Source organism: Macrotis lagotis, chromosome 2 (assembly GCF_037893015.1).
Source record: "Macrotis lagotis isolate mMagLag1 chromosome 2, bilby.v1.9.chrom.fasta, whole genome shotgun sequence".
In the NCBI taxonomy this organism is placed as follows: Eukaryota; Metazoa; Chordata; class Mammalia; order Peramelemorphia; family Peramelidae; genus Macrotis; species Macrotis lagotis.
The window spans coordinates 82,276,462-82,297,286 of record NC_133659.1 but is presented as its reverse complement, the minus strand read 5'-3'; the positions used below and the strand labels follow the sequence as shown (position 1 = coordinate 82,297,286).

General features: G+C 34.1%; 1 protein-coding gene across 2 annotated transcripts in view; it reads right to left on the bottom strand.

The window, feature by feature from the left end:
• PLA2G4A (phospholipase A2 group IVA) overlaps nt 1-20,825 on the bottom strand; it is a 184,679-nt gene that overhangs the window by 80,337 nt on the left and 83,517 nt on the right. For both annotated transcript variants that reach the window (XM_074222259.1, XM_074222260.1), the window contains 2 exons: nt 7,742-7,779; nt 4,680-4,821 (listed from right to left, as the gene is read on the bottom strand). In XM_074222259.1, the coding sequence (XP_074078360.1) occupies nt 4,680-4,821; nt 7,742-7,779 (180 nt within the window). The remainder of the gene's footprint in view (nt 1-4,679; nt 4,822-7,741; nt 7,780-20,825) is intronic.

Below are 20,825 nucleotides of genomic sequence, written 5' to 3'. Positions count from 1 at the left end.
GAGTTTTGCTTTCTTTGTTTGGGGGAGTGGGGGTGAATCTCAGGAGATATTTGATGGATTCCCTCAATTTCTATTTTACAATCTACTTCGAGGGTATCAGGGCAATTTTCCTGGGGAAAAATCTTTAAAAATGAATTCAAGGCTCTTTTCTGGTCATGACTTTCATGCAACCTAATTATTTTTAAATTATCTCCTCTGGATCTGTTTTCCAAATCAATTGTTTTTTTCTTAATGAGATAGTTAACATTTCCTTCTAATTTTTTATTATCTTGGGTTTTTTTAATTGTTTCTTGATTTCTCACAAAGTCCTTTAGCTCCATTTTACATTTTAAGGAGTTGTTTTCTTCAAAGAACTTTCTTATCTCCTTTTCCATCTGACCAATTCTGCTTTTTAAGGCATTCTTCTCTTCGTTGACTTTTTGGACTGCTTTTTCCATTTGATCTAAACTGGTTTTTAACATGTTTTCTTCAGCATTTTTGTATCTCCTTTTAACAAGTTGTTAACTTTGTTTTCATGTTTTTCCTGTATCACTATCATTTTTCTTCCCAATTTTTCCTCTACCTCCCTTACTTGATTTTCAAAATCTTTTCTGAACACTTCCATGATTTGAGAACAATTCCTATTTTTCCTGGAGGATTTGAATATATGACTTTGTCATTTCTGAGGATGTATTTTGATCTTTCATGGGACCAAAGTAATTATGTAGGGTCTGATTCTTTTTTTTCTGTTTACTCATTCCCCCACTCTATGACCTGGTTTAACCTGCTGTCCAAGTTTTTGTGTGTTTTGGGGATACCTGCCCAGAACCTTAATTCATTCAAGGTCTTAAGAAAGACTCTGACTACTCTCCTGGCCTATGCTCTGGTATGTGGATGACCACAGGTACTCTCCCTTGCCATGGAGCTATAAAGAGGGGCCCTGGAGATTGTTTGCTTTGGCATGGCTTGCCCTAGTCCCACTACAGCCGCTCCCTACCTCAGTGGAATGAAGCCTTTCAAGGGATCTTCCACGTTATCTTGTATTGGAAAATTGTTTCAATGGGTCTTTCTATGGATTCCGCAACTCTAGACTTTGCTTAAAGTCATAATTTTAAAGTCTTTAAAGCTTTCTGGAGGAGAACTTGGAATTCCTGCCTTGATTCTGCCCTCTTGGTTCCACCCCAAGTGTCATTTTCAACACAATTCTTATTCTAATAAAATTGTTAGTACTTACTTCTTTCCCCCAAAATACTGTGTATTCATATTATAAATATGTGTGTGTGTGTGTGTGTGTAGGTAGGTATGTATATAAATATTTATGTGTAGATATGTATATAGATAGATAGATATATATATAGTAATTGTCCAGTTACATAATGTATTCCAGAATGGAATATATATTTTGTTACGGGACAAAGTGTCAGACCTGGATTCGGAAAGACCTGAATTCAAATTCAGTCTCAAATACTTACTAGTTTTATAAACCTGGACAGATCACTTAAGCTTTGTCTAGTTCAATTTCCTCAGCTGTAAAATGGTGATAATAATAATAGTACATACCTATCAAATGAACCTTACACTTAAGACTTCACACAGTACCTGATACACTTCATAAATGCTTATTTCTATCTTTCCTACTTTTTCCTTGAGGGAAAGGACTATTTTCATTTTTGTCTTTGCAATCCCAGGCAAGGTGCTAAAAACTTAAGTTGTATTTGTACCAGTTATTTTTTATTAGCAAATAAGTATTTGCTTATTGATTTGAATTGTCCTGAATTGAATATTCTATCTATTCTATTAGTTGCTCTTCCTAAACTAGTCCTCACTTCTAGATTTCCTCTTAGTCTATCCACCACTGGGAAGATAATATAGGATTCTATGTCCCATACTCATGGAGATTATGTCCAGAATAAATCATCTGATCTTTACCCTCCTTCCTCTCCACCTTTCCAACTCACTACTTACTGCCTCTCCAATCACAATATTCAGTAGAGATAGAGATTAAAGTTAAAGATGGATAGAAATGGTGATAGAAATAGAGATGAGAAGGATAGAAGTGAGAGATAAAGATGAAAATCGAGATGAGAGACATAGAGATGGAAACAAAAATGAGATCAAGATAGAGATAGAAATAGTGTTCAGACAGAAATGAGATAGAGAGACAAGGATAGAGAAAGATATGGATTTAGGGATAGGTATAAATAAGGAAAAATATAGTTGAAATCCATTAAAATACTTTTAGATACATATTTAGGAAATATGCATATATAAATGCACAAATATGTCACATAATTATGTATATATATTGTGCATATATGAATATATTTTTTCATTTATGGAGAGAAATATAAAATCAGTCTTTTGTATATCCAACCAATTTAACTCAGTTGTTATTCAGTCACTTTCAGTTGTATCCAAATCTAAGCGACATCATTTGGCTTTTTTGGACAAAGATATGGAGCGGTTTGCCATTTCCTTCTCCAGCTCATTTTATAGATGAGGAAACTGAGGCAAACAAGGTTAAGTGATTTGTTCAGGGTCCTGCAGCTAGTACACTTCTGAGGTCAAATTTGCAACCATGGAAATCAATCTATTGTGCTTAGTAAGGTTCATGAATATGACTCTTGTGTTGTATTTTTTCCTTTGAAAAACACTAGGTAATATTTTGCCCAAAACCCCAGGGAAGTGCAGAATAGTATTCAAATCTCTGGTTCTGAAGTCAGAGGACCTGAGATTGAATCTCAGCTCTGTCAACTGCTATTATGAACTTGATTAAAACTCAGTTTCAACTTCTTCCTCCAGGCATAAATTTAGAGTCAGAAGCTTTGTCATAGTTCTGTTAGTTGAACCTTCTCCTTAGACAGATGAAGAAAATGAGGTTCAGGGAAATTAACTGACCTACTCAGATTCATACAAGAAATGAACATCAGGGACAGGATTGGAAAAAATATCTTCTGATCTCCTGTATCACACTGCCCCATAAAGGGAGGAATTTAGAATAGATGATTTAAAAAAGCTACTTCTAGCTCTAACATTATGGTTCAACTTTTAAAATAAGGTATTTTGTTAACAAAATTTAATAAAATCTCTTAGAATTAATCCCAGGACCAGAGAAGACGAGTTCACATAAAAGGAGTATGTTGCTTTCTTTGGATTAGTTGTTTGACCATGAGCAAGAAACTCAACCTTGACTGATAGCCAAGGTCATCTCCTATTGCCCTGATTCATATTTGGCCACCAGACCCAAATGACTCTGGAGAAAAAAGTGAAACTGGTGTTCTCCCTCAAATCAAATCCACGTGCACATCACGGCATTCACCAACCTGAGGGTCATGGTCTTCTTTGAAAATAAAGGACAAAAACAATAGTTTTATTTTTAAACATTTTCACTAAATCAGAATGAGGTAATATCTAGGGTAATCATATTTAACAAAGTCTGGAATGCAGGTGCCACTCCTAGAAGTGAATATTTAGACTTAAAACAATTTCAGAATATGATTCCATAGTGCACTATTTTAAATGTTAAAGAGTAAAGAAGGAAAAAAATCACAAATATTTGCTCTTAGTTCTAAGAACAGACAGAGTTCTGTTAAATGTAAAGATACAAGAAAGTAAAAAATGGTATCATGTAGTAAAAAGAGTTCTGCACAATGAGTTAAAAGGCTTGGGTTTGAATCCTCATTCTAATTGTTACAAACACTGGAATTATGGTTAAGTAGCCATCTCGTTAAGTCTATAAAATATAGTTAGTAATACTGGTACTGCCTAACTTAGAATTTTATTGTGGAAGAATAAAGTTCTTTCTTATTATTTTCATGATACCTAAAAATAAAAGAGAAAAGTTCTGACCTTCCCTCTATAATAAGCTAAAATAGATTTAAAAGTTTGTTTATTTATTTAAATATTTCCATTTTATCTATTTCTGCTTTCCAATATGCAAGCTGGGTCTTAAACAGTATGATTCAAAAGTCTTAGTACAGCTTTAAGTTGCTAATGCTTAAAACTTCACTAAGACTTTTAGAACATTCTGCATTTGTCCAAAGAGTTGCATGGAGCACATAAATGGTATAGGGAATAGTGCTGGGTCTGAAATCAAGAAAACTCATCTTCCTGCTTTCAAATCTGGCTTGGACAGTTACTGATTGTGTGATCCTGCAAATTTGTCTCAGTTTCTTCATCTGTAAAATGAGCTGAAGAAGAAAATGCCAAACCACTCTAGAAGACCCTAAACAGGGTCATGAAGAGTCAGATATGATTGAAAAACAACAAACTGATCCCTTTGGCGATACAGCTAGTGACTTAACAACTGGTCTTGAAACCAGAAAAACCATTGTTTAAGTCTCACCCCTGATACATACTGGCTCTGCAACTCTGTCCAAAATCCCTTCCTATGCTTGAGGAAAATCTCTAAGATTATAAAAAGGGTGCTGACCTGCATGGGTAGAGAGAATTTGTTTGCCTGGAATTCCCTTCTCCAATCAAATCACATGTCTAGTCCCTATCCATATATGTACTAATTTCAGGATTGTCTAATAAAATAGTTTCCACTGAATGTTTATACTTATTTGAAAGCACTAGAGAGATTAGTTTCTTCATCTATATCACTGTCATCCTAGAGTGAAAAATTCTTGAAAACATTTCCAATGGTGAAAATATTTAAATTTCTAACAGATAATAATAGATTAAATGTTCCAACTCACATCATTTGTTGAACATAAGCCTTCACTTTTCTTTGGACCCAGAAGTTTCTTCATACTCTCTTTGATATTTTCTTTTCGCTGTTGCCTGAAATTTTTTTCCTGATCACACAGAGCCATGCTAAATCGAAGGTCAGGAGAAGAGCTAGTGTGTAAAACAGATAATGTTATAAATTGGTCAGTCTTTGGATAAATGCAAAGCAGTTTGTCTTTGTTGCCCCACCACCTCCATTTTATATACCTTCTTAATACGCATAGAAGCCCAGTGACCACATTCTTTCTGCTCACTCTCCAATATTTATTGGAAAAGTTCAAAAACTCAGTGACTAAATAACAGTATGTGTTAAATATATCCTGCTTTGAGACATCTACATTTTAATGGATTTTAAAGAAGTTGAACTCTAATGGTCTTAAGGAACACCAAGATTCAGATATGCTTGATGTTGAATCATAGGAAAACCTGAATTGGGTTCCCATTCTACCTCAAACTTGCAATATGACCTAGGTCATAGTTCTCTAAATTTCTCTAAATCTCAGTTGCCTGATCTGTGACATAGAAATAATATTTGTCATATGAATATCATAAGGTTTTGTCAGGATCAAATAAGATAACATGTGAAAATGCTGTAGAAATGTCAAATCACTATATTTTATTTAAGCCACTATATATTATCACTCTTTTTATACCTGAACTATACCTATTTTACATACAGACAATATTCTGACCTAAAAATTCATTAGTATAGATAATTAACACAAGAATACAGGTCAGCATCTTCCTTCTCTGCCACCCTCTAGTATTGGCGAGTTGCTTAATTTAAGGTGTTAGGTCAAATGACTTGACAATCAGTATGTGACAGAGACAGAACTTCCTGGTTGTGACACCCTATCCACTATACTACATTGTCTTTCATACAGTGTTTAATAATGCATTTCCACTTTTAATAAAATATGTTATATCGATTAACAAATCATTCTGTTTTCAAACATTTTAAAATTATTGGAATGAAGAGCACTTAGTTATTATATTATTTTTCAATGAATATATCTAGCTAGGTAAAAGATTCTTATTTTTCATTGAGATGCTAAGGATGAGGAAGATGCAATACAATGGGGACAATTAAAATTTATGGCCTGAATCCTTGCTATATCATTTACCAGCTAGGTGATATCAAACAAGACATAATTTCCTTATCATTAGAATGAGAGCATTAGACAAACTGATCTCTAAGAACCTTTCTGGCACTGATAATCTTCAGTATATTCAGCATAATAAACTTGGAAAATTACTTCACTGGAAAGGTGACACACTGTGGTTAAAGGTTAAACTCCAAAAGTCAGGAACTTGGTTTTGAATCCTTATTCTAATATTTCCATGCTGCATGACACTAGGAAGGTAATTTCCCTCATCACCTATCTTCCTCTATACTCTTTCTCAATACTACCATGACAATGGAATTCTGTAGTGTAATTTGAGTGCATTATCAAATTGTGAGTGAGTTGACAAATATGTCAATTAAGGCAAAATCTAATAACAAAAAAGTTGTTAAAACAATTTACCTAACTATAAAGTGCTTAGCACAATGTAAGCACTATATAAATATAAGCATCATCATGATCATCATCATTAACAAAAATAACACAACATTGCCATATAAACACAATAAATTGACATGTGAAAGAAGGTGAAATGGATAAAAATTCTAGGCCTGGAATCAGGAAAAGTTCAAATACAGCCTCAGACATTTACTAGCTATGTGACCCTTGACAAGTCATATAGGAGGCTCTATATAAATGGTTATTCCCTTTTACCTTCTGCATATCAGGTTTTTTTTTTTTGCACAGATATTTATAGCATTCAGAATATATATAGTCATGTTGGTTCACAAAAGATTCATTTTGGGCTGTGGAAGTCATTTGTTGTTCTTCTTGGAAGGGAAAGCAGAGACTATCTAAATGGTTATCCTGTTATTGGTCTTGAGGGTCTGAGATGAAAAGATAGATTCTGCCTTTTGATTGGCCCTGCATAAAAACTAAGATAAAGCAAAACTGTCCATTTAACAAGTTTTAAATTCAATTCTCACTCTAATCAATCAATCAACAGTCTTAGTAAAGAAAAAGGAATGCTGGGCAGCTAGGTGGCATAGTGGATAAAGCACCAGCCTTGGAGTCAGGAGTACCTGGGTTCAAATCTGGTCTCAGACACTTAAGAATTACCTAGCTGTGTGGCCTTGGGCAAGCCACTTAACCCCATTTGCCTTGCAAAAAAAAACCCTAAAAAAAAAGAAAAAGGAATGCTTTTGAACAATGTACTATAAGAATGAAGGTATGACTTCTGACATACCTTAAAATAATTGAAAAGGAAAAAAAACAAGGTTAAGCTATTGAGTAAGCTATTTAAAGAGGATTATTTATCTATTCTCTAGTTAAGAAAGACTGAGCAAATAATGTTTTGTCATAGTTCTGAGAATAAGAAGGGAAGCCTGTGACCTTTGTCCATCCATACCCAAAAAGAATACATGTAGCACACTCATTGCTTTGCTAGAAAAAGCACTAGTCCCAGACCACCATATTAGTGAAGTCAAGGTCTGCTTTACCAGAATTTACTCTACAGACTTGTAATTTTTGATCTCCAATTGGTATACTACAGGGCCCCTTGGGTCACCTAATCTCTGTGTTCACTTTTGTATTTTTTCACGTCTCAACTTTGCAATAGAAAATACACATCCAGTTTTGTGCGAATGATTTTTGGATCAATTCCAAAGCTACATTTTGAGAAGTCCTACCTTAACCAATTTACTTAGCCACTGAATAGTTATAAACTCAATCATAAGCATCCAATTCAAATAAATTTTTACTTTAGACCAGAGAACTATTCAGAGTCAAAAAGAGTCATGTTGTGTGCTGGGGGGGGGGCGGGAACTAACTTAGATGCCCATTTTGAAATATCAAAAGCTAACTTAATCGATTCCTAATCAATGAACAAAGTTTGTAAGACATTGATTTAAATTTTAAGAAAATCAATTATTTTAAATACTTTCCTCTAAAATAAGGGAAATACTCACCAGACATCAAGAGCTACTTCCAAGATCATTTCAGTGACCTAAAAAAAGATGAATTAGCATTGTAAGAACATTTAAAAGACAAATTGATGTCAGATTATTTTAAATTAACTAATAGAAAGTGGCATATATACATAGATCTCCTTAGTGCATTATTGATATTTTCGTGGTTGCTACTGTTTTGTGAAGGAAGTTTACTTAGAGTATAAGGTCAATAACAGTCACTTAATAAGACATTTGAAATATAAAATGTCTGCAACAACAACTGAAGTAAAGATTAGAGCTAGTGGATCCTAGAAAAACAGAAATATCCTAAAAAAGAAAAGTAGAGATCTTCTGGGATATAAACTTCTTGAATGCTGAAGAGAAACCAACTCTACGATTCTGATTTTTTTTCTAGACCTCCTTTTAGTCTCCCCAGTAGACTCATTCGATGATTTTATTCAAATGTGATTTATGTACACCAACAAAGAGCAGGAGCAGATCTGAATGGAGAGATTCAATGTTGCTTTTCCCTTGAATCTTCCCAAAACCACTCCATCCATATAACATTTAAGAGAATTTCCAGGATAAAAGTTGAAGTAAATGCCTGAAAAGTATGAACTGTGTCATTCTTTGTCTTGGTCTCTTGAAAGTCTAGCCTGTTTTGTAATAAGTGTTTAATGAATATTTTTGGATCATTCACTTAAAGGCTAATTAGATTCCTCTTAGATGTTCCTGGCATATATTAAACATTGATGAATGTTTATTGACTGCCTACCTAAGTGACAATATCCTGACACAAAATGAATCCCTATATTACTAATGTTCCTTCTCTTTTTTCCTGGACCATGCCATTCAGATGAAACAGGAAAAAGTAAGTGTACTTCCTGTGAGGCAGAAACAAATTCCTATAGAAATTATTTCTCCCACATACATTTAAATTCCATACTCTTCCTTATCATAAAAAATAGAATGGCAAGTAACTCTCTCCCCCACCCTAGATTCTTTGTTCAGGAGTCATAGAAACCTAAAAACCTATAAGTGTCCCCTTTCCTTGGAAATACACAAATGCAACAAGAAGTGTACCACTATACTCTCAGAAAGAATCTTTTGACTCATATTTTTTGGGAAGGAAGTCAGTTTCCCATACTTTCAGTGAGTAACTTTCAGAAGAAAGAGTGAAAAAATGCTGAATAATAAAAATAATCCTATAGGCCAATAAGAAATGCATATGGGATTCAATTCAACAAGTATTTAGCAAGGATTTCCTATGTGTGGGCTACTGTGGTTGATTTGGGGAATAAGAAAAATAAAAATTATATAAAATACTTTCCAAAGAGGAAGAGTATTAAAAACTGTAGGTCTCAGAAAAGCCCTCATGCAGCAATATGTGCCCAAGCAGAAGCAAATAGATATCTCACTCAGAGTTGAGCAATTTCCCATAATGGGAAATTGTGCAAAATCACAGAGATAAGAGATGGAAAGGCATGTAAATAGAATAACGAGTGAACAGTTGATTCACAGCATCAGAGTGTATAGACAAAAGTAGAATGAGGGTTAAATACAACTTAAAGTAGATGTCCATCAATGAGCAAACCAATCATCCATCCCCAAAGAAGATATGATGTGTCTTTAAACTCTGCAAAAGATTCCACCCTTTAATTTGCTAATACATGCCACAAAAATTGCCATCAATTCCAACCAAAATTTTGGATGGAGACTGGAACTATGAATTCTTCAGTTAAAAAAAAATATCTTCTACCATTATAGGTCAGCACCTTCTCAGCAACTTTTGTAGTCTTAGATAGTTGTATGGTGTACTTAGAGATTAAAGCACTTTCCCACACAATCAGTATGTGCCAGAAGTCTTGAACCTAGGTCTTATAAATTTTGAGGATAGATTGTTATCTACACCATGCTGCTTCTCAAAACCAAAATGCAACTCAATTAATAAAATACTTATTTTACACCTAAGAACAAGCATTTCATTCTAGAAAGAAAAGGAAACAAGCATATAATTATGAATAACTAGGTGCTAAGCACTTAACAAATATCTTTTTTAATTCAATTCTCACAACAATCCTGTGACTTAGATGCTATTATTATTCTTCCCATTTTACAGTTAAGGAAACTGAGGAAATTAGAGGTTAAGTGTCTTGCCCAAGATCGAATAGCCAGTCAGTATCTCAGATCAAATTTTACCTCAGTCTGACCCCCTTCTGAATTCATCACTCTTTCTACTATGTCACCTAACTGCCTTTATGATTTTTCTTATGAATAAAAATAAAGAATAGCTTACATAATCCATAAAAATATGCTTATCTAACCATTAAAATAATATTTTAATTGTATTATTTTTATTTAAAAATTATTTTCCTTATGAATATACTATCATCATTTCATAAAAGAGGAAACCAAGTGTTAAAGTTAAGTGATACATTCAATAGCACAAGGCTAATAAGAGTCAGGGCTAAATTTGAATCCAGGTCTTCTAATTTCAATTCTAGGGTAGTTATTACTATGCCATGCTAAAAACAAAGACAAATGTAGATAGAGCCATAGAAAGACATGAATGTAAATAATATAGATATTTGGATATTTAAAGACTGTCATCATTCCCCTTTTGGCAATAAGGTAGCACAGTGAATAGAGTAAATGCTCTAAAGTCAGGAAGATCTGAGTTCAAATATGACCTTAAACACTTTCTAGCTGTATGACCCTGGGCAAAGCATTTAACCTCTGTCTGCCTCAGTTCCCTTGACTGTGAAATAGAGATAATAATAGTCATTTGGTCATTAATAATGATTAGCCTGCAAATATCAAAACTACTGCTCCCCAAAGCTAAACTAATACTTCAGCAATGACACTCTAACCCCACTCACTCCCCCAATTACCTCCAAAATCAGCAAAAGAATAAAGCAGAATATTGTTCAAAATGCCAAGGAATCACCACCTGGTTTGCAGTTTTCTCTCTCTCAATTCATGGTTCATTCTTCCCACGCTAATAATAAATCTGACCTTTCTCTACTTGGTTCTAGTGACCTTCTCACCTCAAAAGAACATCTTCCTCTGATTGGTCAGTTCCTCCCAGAACCTCCATATTAAAATGCCCAAATCAGTCATCCTCACTCCTTACTTCTCCAATTCTATTCATCACATGCGGAACATCTTTCCCTAATATGACCTGACACAGGTTACCCCTCACCCACTTTTCAGTTTTCTTTTAAATGCTGTATTTCTCTTACTTCCCCTTCCTCCTCCATCCCCAGAACATAAGCTCCTTCAGGGCAGGGATAGTCTTACTTTTTTCCTTTTATCTATATTCCAAGTTTAAGACATATGTCTAACACATAGTAAATACTTAATACATTCTTGTTGACTTGATTTCACTGGTAGTACACTCCACCCTGGTGATTCCTTCCTCTGACTAACTGGCTCTTCTCAGAACCTCCATTTTAAGGAAAGCATCCAAATCAGGTATGTTTCCATTCCCTTCTAGGTTCCTCTCCTAAATCTCTGTACATCTTTTCCCACCATGCCTAAACTAAAATATCCTCTTTTACCACCTCTTCCATAAGGATGTAACATATTTTTATGTATTATCATCATCCATTAATGTATAAGCTTCTCTCGGGCAGGGAATGTCTTTATATGTACATACATTAAGAAAGTCATCTGTCCAGCCTGTATTCTGGCATCATTTCTTTCTCTGGAAACTGATAGTATGCTTCATAATTTTGGGATTATCTTAGATCACTGTATTGCTGAGAACAGCCAAGTCATTCACAGCTCTTCACCATACAATATTGCTATTACTGCATACAATGTTCTGTTTCTGTTCACTTCATACTCTATGTCTACTTTTGCTGCATTATCATAAATTAGTTGGATCACTGTTATCTGCTGACTTTTCTCAATCTATCCCCAAATTGGTTGATTTTCTAGTATTATCGATCATGAATACTCTCAAACTTAATAACCTCCATTTCCAAATGGAACTTATAGATGATTCTAGTAAATTATCAGCAGCCTCAGATGTCATAGATTGTCTTTTTATCCTGAAGGTCTCCACACTGGTTAGGAAAGGAATTGCTTCTGGCTTTGGTACTCTCCCCCCAAGTGTGTATTAAAATTTCCTCTCACTCCAAGACAATGAGTAGGTTACAATGCATAGGATCTTGTCTTGAAACATCATCTTCTAAACTATTCTTTCAGCACAAACAGTCTATGATTGGATTTTCACTTCTCTCAGAACCCAGTTAATTGACTGTGGCTCAGTATTGTTTAGTAGTCTCAGTTATGTTTCACTCTCCATTTTGAAGTGTTTTTTTTTCTCAAAGATACTAGAGTGGTTTGCCATTTCCTTCTCTGGCCATTTTTTTTAGCTTTTTTAGCTATAGAAATTGAGACAAACGGGATTAAGTGACTTGCCCAGGTTCACACTGTTAGTGTCTGAGATCAGATCTGGACTCAAGTCTTCCTGACCCTAGGCCCAGTTCTCTATCTACTATGCCACCTAGCTCAATCAATAACTTCTTCCTATTTACCACTGAGCCAATGTAACTCCCTTATTGACAAGAAATAGTTGTGACTAATTATCTTTCAGTCTACACACACACACACACACACACACACACACACACACACACAGTTTTTTAAAAGGCAGATTGTCTAGTGGAGTGGAGACAATTTTTCTCATAGAATAGCTGTCTTATGTTTTCCCTGAACAACAATTTTTCTAAACAACTGTCACCTTGCTGAAATTTTGGATAAGATACTTAAGTATTATATGATCATTTATTTCTGTTATGAAGTTATGACTAGTTGGTAGTTTTGTTTCAGTCAATTCCTAGAAAAGAGGTCATCTCTGCATGCGTCTTTACTCCTTGCTAAAATAAAATGTGAACCACAAACTTGACAGAAGCTCAGCAAAGCTATAATTTGTCTATTGACATCTTCAGAGCAGAGTTCACTAGCTGACTCAATCCTTTAGTCTGCTGTTCTTCACATTCTTTTGGTTTCTTTTCAAAGTCAACAATTCTGTGAAGTCTGCCAACTTCTTCTATAACTCGCTGAAAAATAGCAAGAAGGACGTCTTGGTGAAAATACTCAAAACGGTCAAAGTTCCGCAGAATACATTAAAGATTTCTTGTTGCTGTTTTTCTTCTTGTTCGTTTTCCTTATACTCCATATCCTCTTTCTTCATCTTTGGGGCGGGGGGTGAAAGGGGGTCCTTCCCATAGAAATTCGATAGTGTGTATGCTATCGAAGGTAGCATAGGAAGGTAAACAGGAAGATGAAGATCATGAGAAGACAAGCTAAAGGATATTTAACATATATAAGAGATGATATCTGTCTTCAAATATTTGAAGGATCATCATATAGCAGAGAATAAGATTTGCCCTTGATTTAAGGAGATTTTCCCTAACAATTTGAATTATAGAAAAGTAGAATTAGCTGCCTCAGGAAGCACTGGTTCCCTCCTTAGAATGTTCAAGGATCACATATCCAGGATCTTGTAGAAAGGATGACTGTGCATGTTATGGACAGTTGAGTGGTGTCATGGAGAGAGTGCCAGGCTGGAGTCAGGAAGACTCATCCTCCTGAGTTCAAACTTCCTGACCTCAGACACCAGTTGTGTGACCCTGGAAAAATCACATAAGCTTCAGTTCATCAATTCTTCATCTGTAAAATTAACTAGAGAAGGAAATGGCAAACCGCTTTAGTCATCTAGAAAATTCCAAATGGAGGCACAAAGAATAAGACATGACTAAAACAACTGAATTTTATGAGTTTTATTAGAGGGCTTCTAAGGTTCCATCCAAGTCAAAGATTCTATCATTAAAATTCTTAATTTAAAAACTATTTCCTCACTCATGTTTTCAGTGAAAAAGGGGAGAAAGTGATCCTTATCTTTGAAAAGAAAACTATTAATAAAGTCTTCCATTTCCTTAAATGTAAATACCACCAATAAGTTCTGGTTTTTCTTTTAGACCCTATTTTCTGTACTTTAATTATTTTCTTTCATTATATGAATAAATTTTGGCTCTCCTTCAGATATTCACTGTTGGAAAATTGTTCAGCTCTGAAACAGGTGATAGAACTCCAAAATTATTGGAATTTTATGATAGCATTAATATACCTGTCATTAAAAAAAACTCTCTTTGGGGGGACTACTTTTAAAATCCTCAAACAATAATACCAGTGTATTTTATGATTTCAGTTATGAACTATGCACCATGACAATATCTCTGACTTATTCACTTCCTGGTCTGGGATATGCTGTAATACCTGGAAAATCAATCATAATTCACTTGTTTTCTTAATTTTTTTATTCTATATTGTCTACTTATTCTCATTAAATTACTGAAAAGGTAGACAGGAAATTTTTATCTTTACTCATGAAATATTTTATTTGTTCAATCATCCTTAGCCTGAGCCTAAGTAGAATTTGCATTCAACCTTCACCTTAAAAATGTCTATATTTCAGGAAGCCTCTTCCCTACCTCTTCTAAAGAAATAATTACATGATCCAATCTTATTTCTGGATCACAGTTAAACAGCTATGAAAGAAAATAAACTGAAGGATGCAGACATTCCAACAGATGTGTATTTTTAAACAATAATACTAGAGGACATTCTAACTTACTTGGCAATACTAAATTAGTGAATGACTCCCCCAAACATGAGACAGATATGACTTATTTACTAAACCAGACACATTTCATCAAGGAAAGTTAGGGTCAAAAATGTCCTCCTTCTGGCCAACTTCAAAGGCAGGGTAACGTTTTGCTTCTTTTGAAGTTTTTAAGATGTGGTGGCTGCTGCCTTTCTACTATGCTGCTTTGTTTCAAAAGGAAAAAATAACATAGACTTCTCAGAAATACCCTATTCCAAAGTGACAGCTTCACTAAAGTGGTCTACTGTGACAAACATAATTGATATCTTCTAGAACTTGAGATTTCCTGGATTTAATTGCTTGCTATAAGATATGAACCTGGTGTGGCTTGACTCAATTGATGAGTATGTAGTATGTAACATAAAATAGCTTGAGGTTGTGAGCTGTCCCACAGTGGATGCTGTCAAGCAAAAGCTAAACAACCATTTATCAGGTGAGTTATCATAATGAGGAATCTTTCTTGGTCTTGGTGGGATTTGATGGTCCTTGTGATCTCTTCCAATTTGGAGAGCCTATATGATTAGATTGTGCAAAATCTTCCCTACATTTCCCAGGCAAGAGTGATCTCTCCCAATTTTGAACTCATAGTTCACAGTACCAAAGATAAACACAAAGACAAACAAGCCCTTATCTGTATGGACTTTACAGTTAAACTATTAACTGATTTTCTTTCTCTTTCATACTATCATTCTCAACGAACCTGCTTTTCATTTTTATTATAACATCACTTCCCTTATCACCAATGTGCCCGGAAACTTTGACGATTCTCATTCTCTTTTACTAACCCTCTGTCACTTCACTTGGCTTAATCCACATGGCCTGGTATTCAATGAAGAATTTCCCACTAGTCCAGATTTCTTTATTCCTTTGACTTTTTATTGTACGTGTCCTATTAATTGTATACATTGGGTAATCACCTTCCCCTTCAAGCTCGCTCTCTCTCTCTATCTATCTATCTATCTATTCCAATCTATTCTATTCACTGTCAGATTAATCTTCCTAGGGTTTAGACATGATCATGCCACCCAAACACTTAAAAACCTTCATTCACTGTCAGTTACCAACTTTCACCCAGAATTAAAGGTCAACACAATGCAGGACTACTTATCTCATCTCAAACTATACACGTCACCCTGTCTCATCTCACTCCATTCACAGACACTATGCTCCAGTTAATCAAGATTACTATTGTGGATCAGCTAGGTGGTACAGAAGATAGAGCACCAAATCTGGAGTTCAAATATGACTTCAGACAATAGATGCTACCTAGCTGTGTGACTTTGGGAAGTCACTTAATCCCATTGCCCCACAAAAACAAACACAAACAAACAAAAAAAAAATCATATTCCCCTCCTGAACAAATCACTCATACTATTCTGTTTCTGTGTCTCTCATATAACTAGAATGCTCCCAATTATCTTCTATCTAATAAAAATTCTTTTTTTTAAAGAGCCTAGTTCAAATGCCACCTGATCCTTCCAACTACAAAGGATCTCTCCTTCTGAATTCTCAGAGTACAACTCTGAATATCTCTAATGATTTTAGATTTAAATATTAAATTTAAATCTACCTTATTAAGCTATTCAAGGCTATCATAGTATCTTTATATCTCCCTCAATACCAAGCACAATGCTATACAACTAACATATGGTTAATAAACACATGTCCTATTGCACGACCTTAAAGAACTTTAATATTGCTGCTATACTTCTCAGTAACTAATTAAACAATTTTAAGAGTTCTATGGGTTGAAAAGTTCTTGCTCTTAAAATCAATATGATGGTTAGCTTCTCCAAACTTAGTAAAGCTAGCCCTCAAGGACAAATAATATTTTATTACTTAAACCTTTTCAGATTTATAAGATCTGTCTTAACACCTCAATGCTCTAATATAGTTGCTGAAAACAGATTCAACTCGATTCCATAATAAAATAACTGTAATACTTTCATCTGTTGATGATAACAGAAAGTTGTTTTTTGTTGTTGTTTTGTGTTGTTTTGTTTTTAAAGATAAAATTGGCCAAGAGGAAGGGAAGTTTTCAAGAAAACATTCTAAAGACAAAAGCAGAAAAATTCTAATGAAAAGTTAAAGGGGGTACTTTTTCAATAGACAAATGTCTAGAAAAGAAACTCACCTATAAACTCATTTTTTTTTAACAAGACATCTATAGATGATAGAAGAGCTAGTAACTGAAAATGAATAGAAAAGAATAGACCTCTTCTATAAAAATAGCAACAGGAGTGCTAAATACTAGAACTAACTAAGGCTAACAATAAACACAAAAGGAGTTCTTTAGTCATATTGGGTTCAAGAGAAGGAACAAAGATTAATTCACTGCATAGCGTAGATGAGAAGCTTATATTGGTAACTGGTAGGAATACTAAATTACAAAATTATTGGTTTGTTTCTGGGTATTTTTTAAAAAGGAAAAGAATTGAAATGAAAAGGAGAAAAATTGTTAATAAGTAATAGAAATCAAAGATTAGTTATTAAATGTTAACAGAGCATCAAGCTACTTTAAATGAGTCTCAAGCGCTGGTAAAACTCTATCCTAAAGTAGTGAAGGGGAAAAAACTGGTAGATGTAATTGATGTCATAGTAGGAGATATTTAAAAAATCTTACTTGTTGGAAGAAGTTCCATAGAACTCAAAAAGGGCAGATATTCTAAGGGAGAGAAAGAGAGCAGAGAGAAAAGAGAAAAAGAAAGTAGAGGAGAGAGAGAGAGAGAGAGAGAGAGAGAGAGAGAGAGAGAGAGAGAGAGAGAGAGAGAGAGAGAGAGAGAGAGAATTGTTAGACAATTAGTTTGACTTCAATTTCTAGTAAAATTCTAGAACAAATTATTACATGGATTGTTTTTGAGTTCTTAGAAAGGGATGGAAAAGACTAGTATTTCTTCATCAAGAACAGGTTATACCAGACTATTATTGTGACTAATAGGGTTAAAATTGAAAGAAGAATGGAAAAAACAGAGTAATATGAAGACAGGGGAAGACTGGAGTATTTTTGTCTATTTTAGTCTATATCTGTGATTTCATTGATATAAAGAACTTCTAATAAGAAAATTCTTAAATCCCTAGATATAGACAAATCACAACCTTCCCTGTAATTTAAAGTCTTACAATGTTGCCTAGTCAATGACATGTAAGAGATTAGCCAATATATAGCCAATATTTATCAAAAGCAGTATTTGAGTGGGAAGCTAGGTGCTGCAGTAGATAAAGCACTGGCCCTGGAGTCAGGAGGAACTGAGTTCAGATCTGACCTCTGACACTTAATAATTACCTAGCTGTGTGACCCTGGGCAGGTCACTTAACCCCATTGCCTTATCCCCCCCCAAAAAAACAGTATTTGAACCCAAATTTTTCTGCCTATGAGCCAGATTCCTATCCACTATTATATCTACTCTCCATCTCTTGTTATGCCTCCAACCTCTTTTGTTATATTAATCATAATTAAATTGTTTAACTACATTTAGAGTACTAATTATAAAACATCCTCTTGTTGTAGACATTGTGCTTCCTTTTTAACTTCAATATCCCAATGCTATTTATATAATTTGTATCAATCTTCTACATTTATTTTTACTTTTGATTATGTAACACCCCCCCCCATTTTGTGTCACACTGATATGATCATTTTGAATCAGTTGATTCATTATTTCAGGAAAAACAGAAACAACACCACGGCATGGAAAATCTAAAATTTCACTTTAGTTTAGATGGCAAGAGAAAGTAACATGATATATAGGAAAGTGTTCATAGGTTAAAATAAATCTGGAAAAGCACATGAGTTGGTCATATAAAAAGAATGAAAGGTAATACATGGGTAACTGAAATGTGTTTCTGTGATCTAGAAAATAATAATTGATCCAGAAAGTCACTTGAATGTGTCATACATCCCCTGAAATAGTTTATGAATGAAAAAAGGACAAAAATTTACCTATTTAAATATAATCTATAATCTTATGTGCAATTAAAACTAATCTGTATTGGTGGAAAGCACACCAATTCAATGAGTTCCTTAATCCATCCACTGAAGCCATCTGAATCAACTAAGTATCATATGTGGTTTTATTGTGTTATTCATTTTTGTAAAGTTGCATGAATAGTTTGCAACAAATGAACTATGGGAGATGACCTTAGAAATAATCTAATCTAGCCCAATCACTTTACAGATGAAAAAACTGAGGATCAAAGAGAAGTGATTTTCCCCAGGTTAAATAGCTAACAACTGCAACAGTTAGAACTACAACCCAGATCTCCTCTTTCCATGTCTTGGGCTCTTTCTCATTCATGCTTCCATATTATTCAGTATTTCTCCCACTATCCCAATTTAACAATCAAAAATTATTATTAAAGTCCTTAAAGAAATAGTAAAATTATGAAGAAATACCCATTGGAAAAACAACTTTCTCAAGCATATAAAAGTAAATAATTATATAACCTGTTTTAAATTCAGGAACTGGTGAAAATCCTTTTCAGCCCCAGGGGCTACACTACACTCCCAAGTACAGGAAATAGTAGGAGGAAAAGAAATCGATTTTCTTAAAAAGTTATCTTCTCCTACAATCAGTATCTCTATGTCATAGAATGCAGAATATTTCAATATCATATTTCAGGAAAACTAAACTCATGTTATCAAGATCATAACGTGTTACTATATCTGTATCTGGTAAATACCCAGGGGAAAAAAGAACTGAATCCACAAGAAAAATTTCCTTCTCCTTCACTGTGAAAGCTGTCTATAATTCTGATCTTTCATAGACATTTTAATATATTTTTCAGTTCCAATACTCTATTTGCTTTCTTACGGCATCATCTTTTATCAGTATTAAGATTGCAATTATTATAAAATTAGAGACAACATTTTAATAAATATAATTGGACAAAAACCCTTATTTTTAAAATGGTAATAGGTTCTAAAGAAGAATATTTAATTTATTTTATGCCTGTCACCATAGATTTTTTAAAAAGTCCTATTATTCCTGAAAAACTGTCTGTTCAATGAATCAAGAAGTATGAATGGTATATAAATATATTGGTTAAAACTATTTAGATTAAAAAGTTAAGACATTCCTACTATGACTGGAAACAACTGGAAAACAAAGTATAATAAGGAAGTGTATTTGAAAAGTATAGTATTTATCTGCTGAAGCATAAAGCTTCAAAAGCGAGGAGCAACAAACAGTGGAAATAATGCAGGTCTTGATATGGTACTGGTGGTCAGAATATAAGAACAGAACTATTGAAAACTAAAATACATAATATATAATCACCATTTCTGTCTTTGTCTAAATAACAAGATCTTCCATTCTGATTGAGGGAGGGAAGTTTGCAGAGAAATCTGAATATGTCTTCATAACTCAATAAGAACATTTCTAGGACAATTGATGGAATATTGTCTGTAGAGGTACTGTTTTCAGTCCCAATTCAATAAATATTTATTAATATTCACTATATGTAAAGCAATGTTATGAAAAAAAGATATCACAGGAAGAGGGGTCACCTTGAACAAAGATTTAGAGAATGTGTTGGACATGAAAATTCTATTTTAGATAATTCTTTTTTTTAAATTTTTTTTGCAAGGCAAATGGGGTTAAGTGGCTTGCCCAGGGCCACACGGCTAGGTAATTATTAAATGTCTGAGACCGGATTTGAACCCAGGTACTCCTGACTACAGGGCCGGTACTTTATCCACTGTGCCACCTAGCCGCCCCTAGATAATACTTTTTAAAAGAATTTATTATATGACAGAGAATATGCTAAACACTAGGGATTAAAAATATAAGTAATCAAAATTGTCCTTGCCTTTAAAGAGTTTATCTTCTATTGAAGGAAGACAGCATAAATAAGAATGCTAGAAATGTGAGAAATAAGGAAATATTCTTGCAGGGCATTGCAGCAGGTAAGAGAAAAGGAGTTGTAATCTGAATATAGAGGAGAAAATGATGAAATAAGGATGACTTGGAACCTTCCCAAAATGGTGTTCCAAAGAGAGAATTACCATTGTGAAGAGGAGGGCCCTAGGGTGGGAGTTTCCCACAGTGGCAGTGTGGCAGGCAAGGAGAGAGGAGCACATTAAAAACTGAAGCAAGAGTGAAACAGTATGGTAACTTGTCTATATTAAATGATTTTTATACAAAAAAAATCATAATTTATTGTGAGATTGGACTGTATATGATCCAGTTTTACTTGGACCTATTTACATCTGTGCTGAGGTAACTTTTGACATTTTAGACCTATAGATTCAATAACCACCTAAAGGTCTTACCTGACTTCAACTGAAACAAGAGTCTTTTAAACATATGCTATATGTACAGTACTTTTTTGTGCACCAAGGATAAAACAAAGATTAAATAAACCAAACTCTTCATGCTCATGGAGCTCATAATCTAGTGGGGAAATAGAGTACCAATAGAAATCACT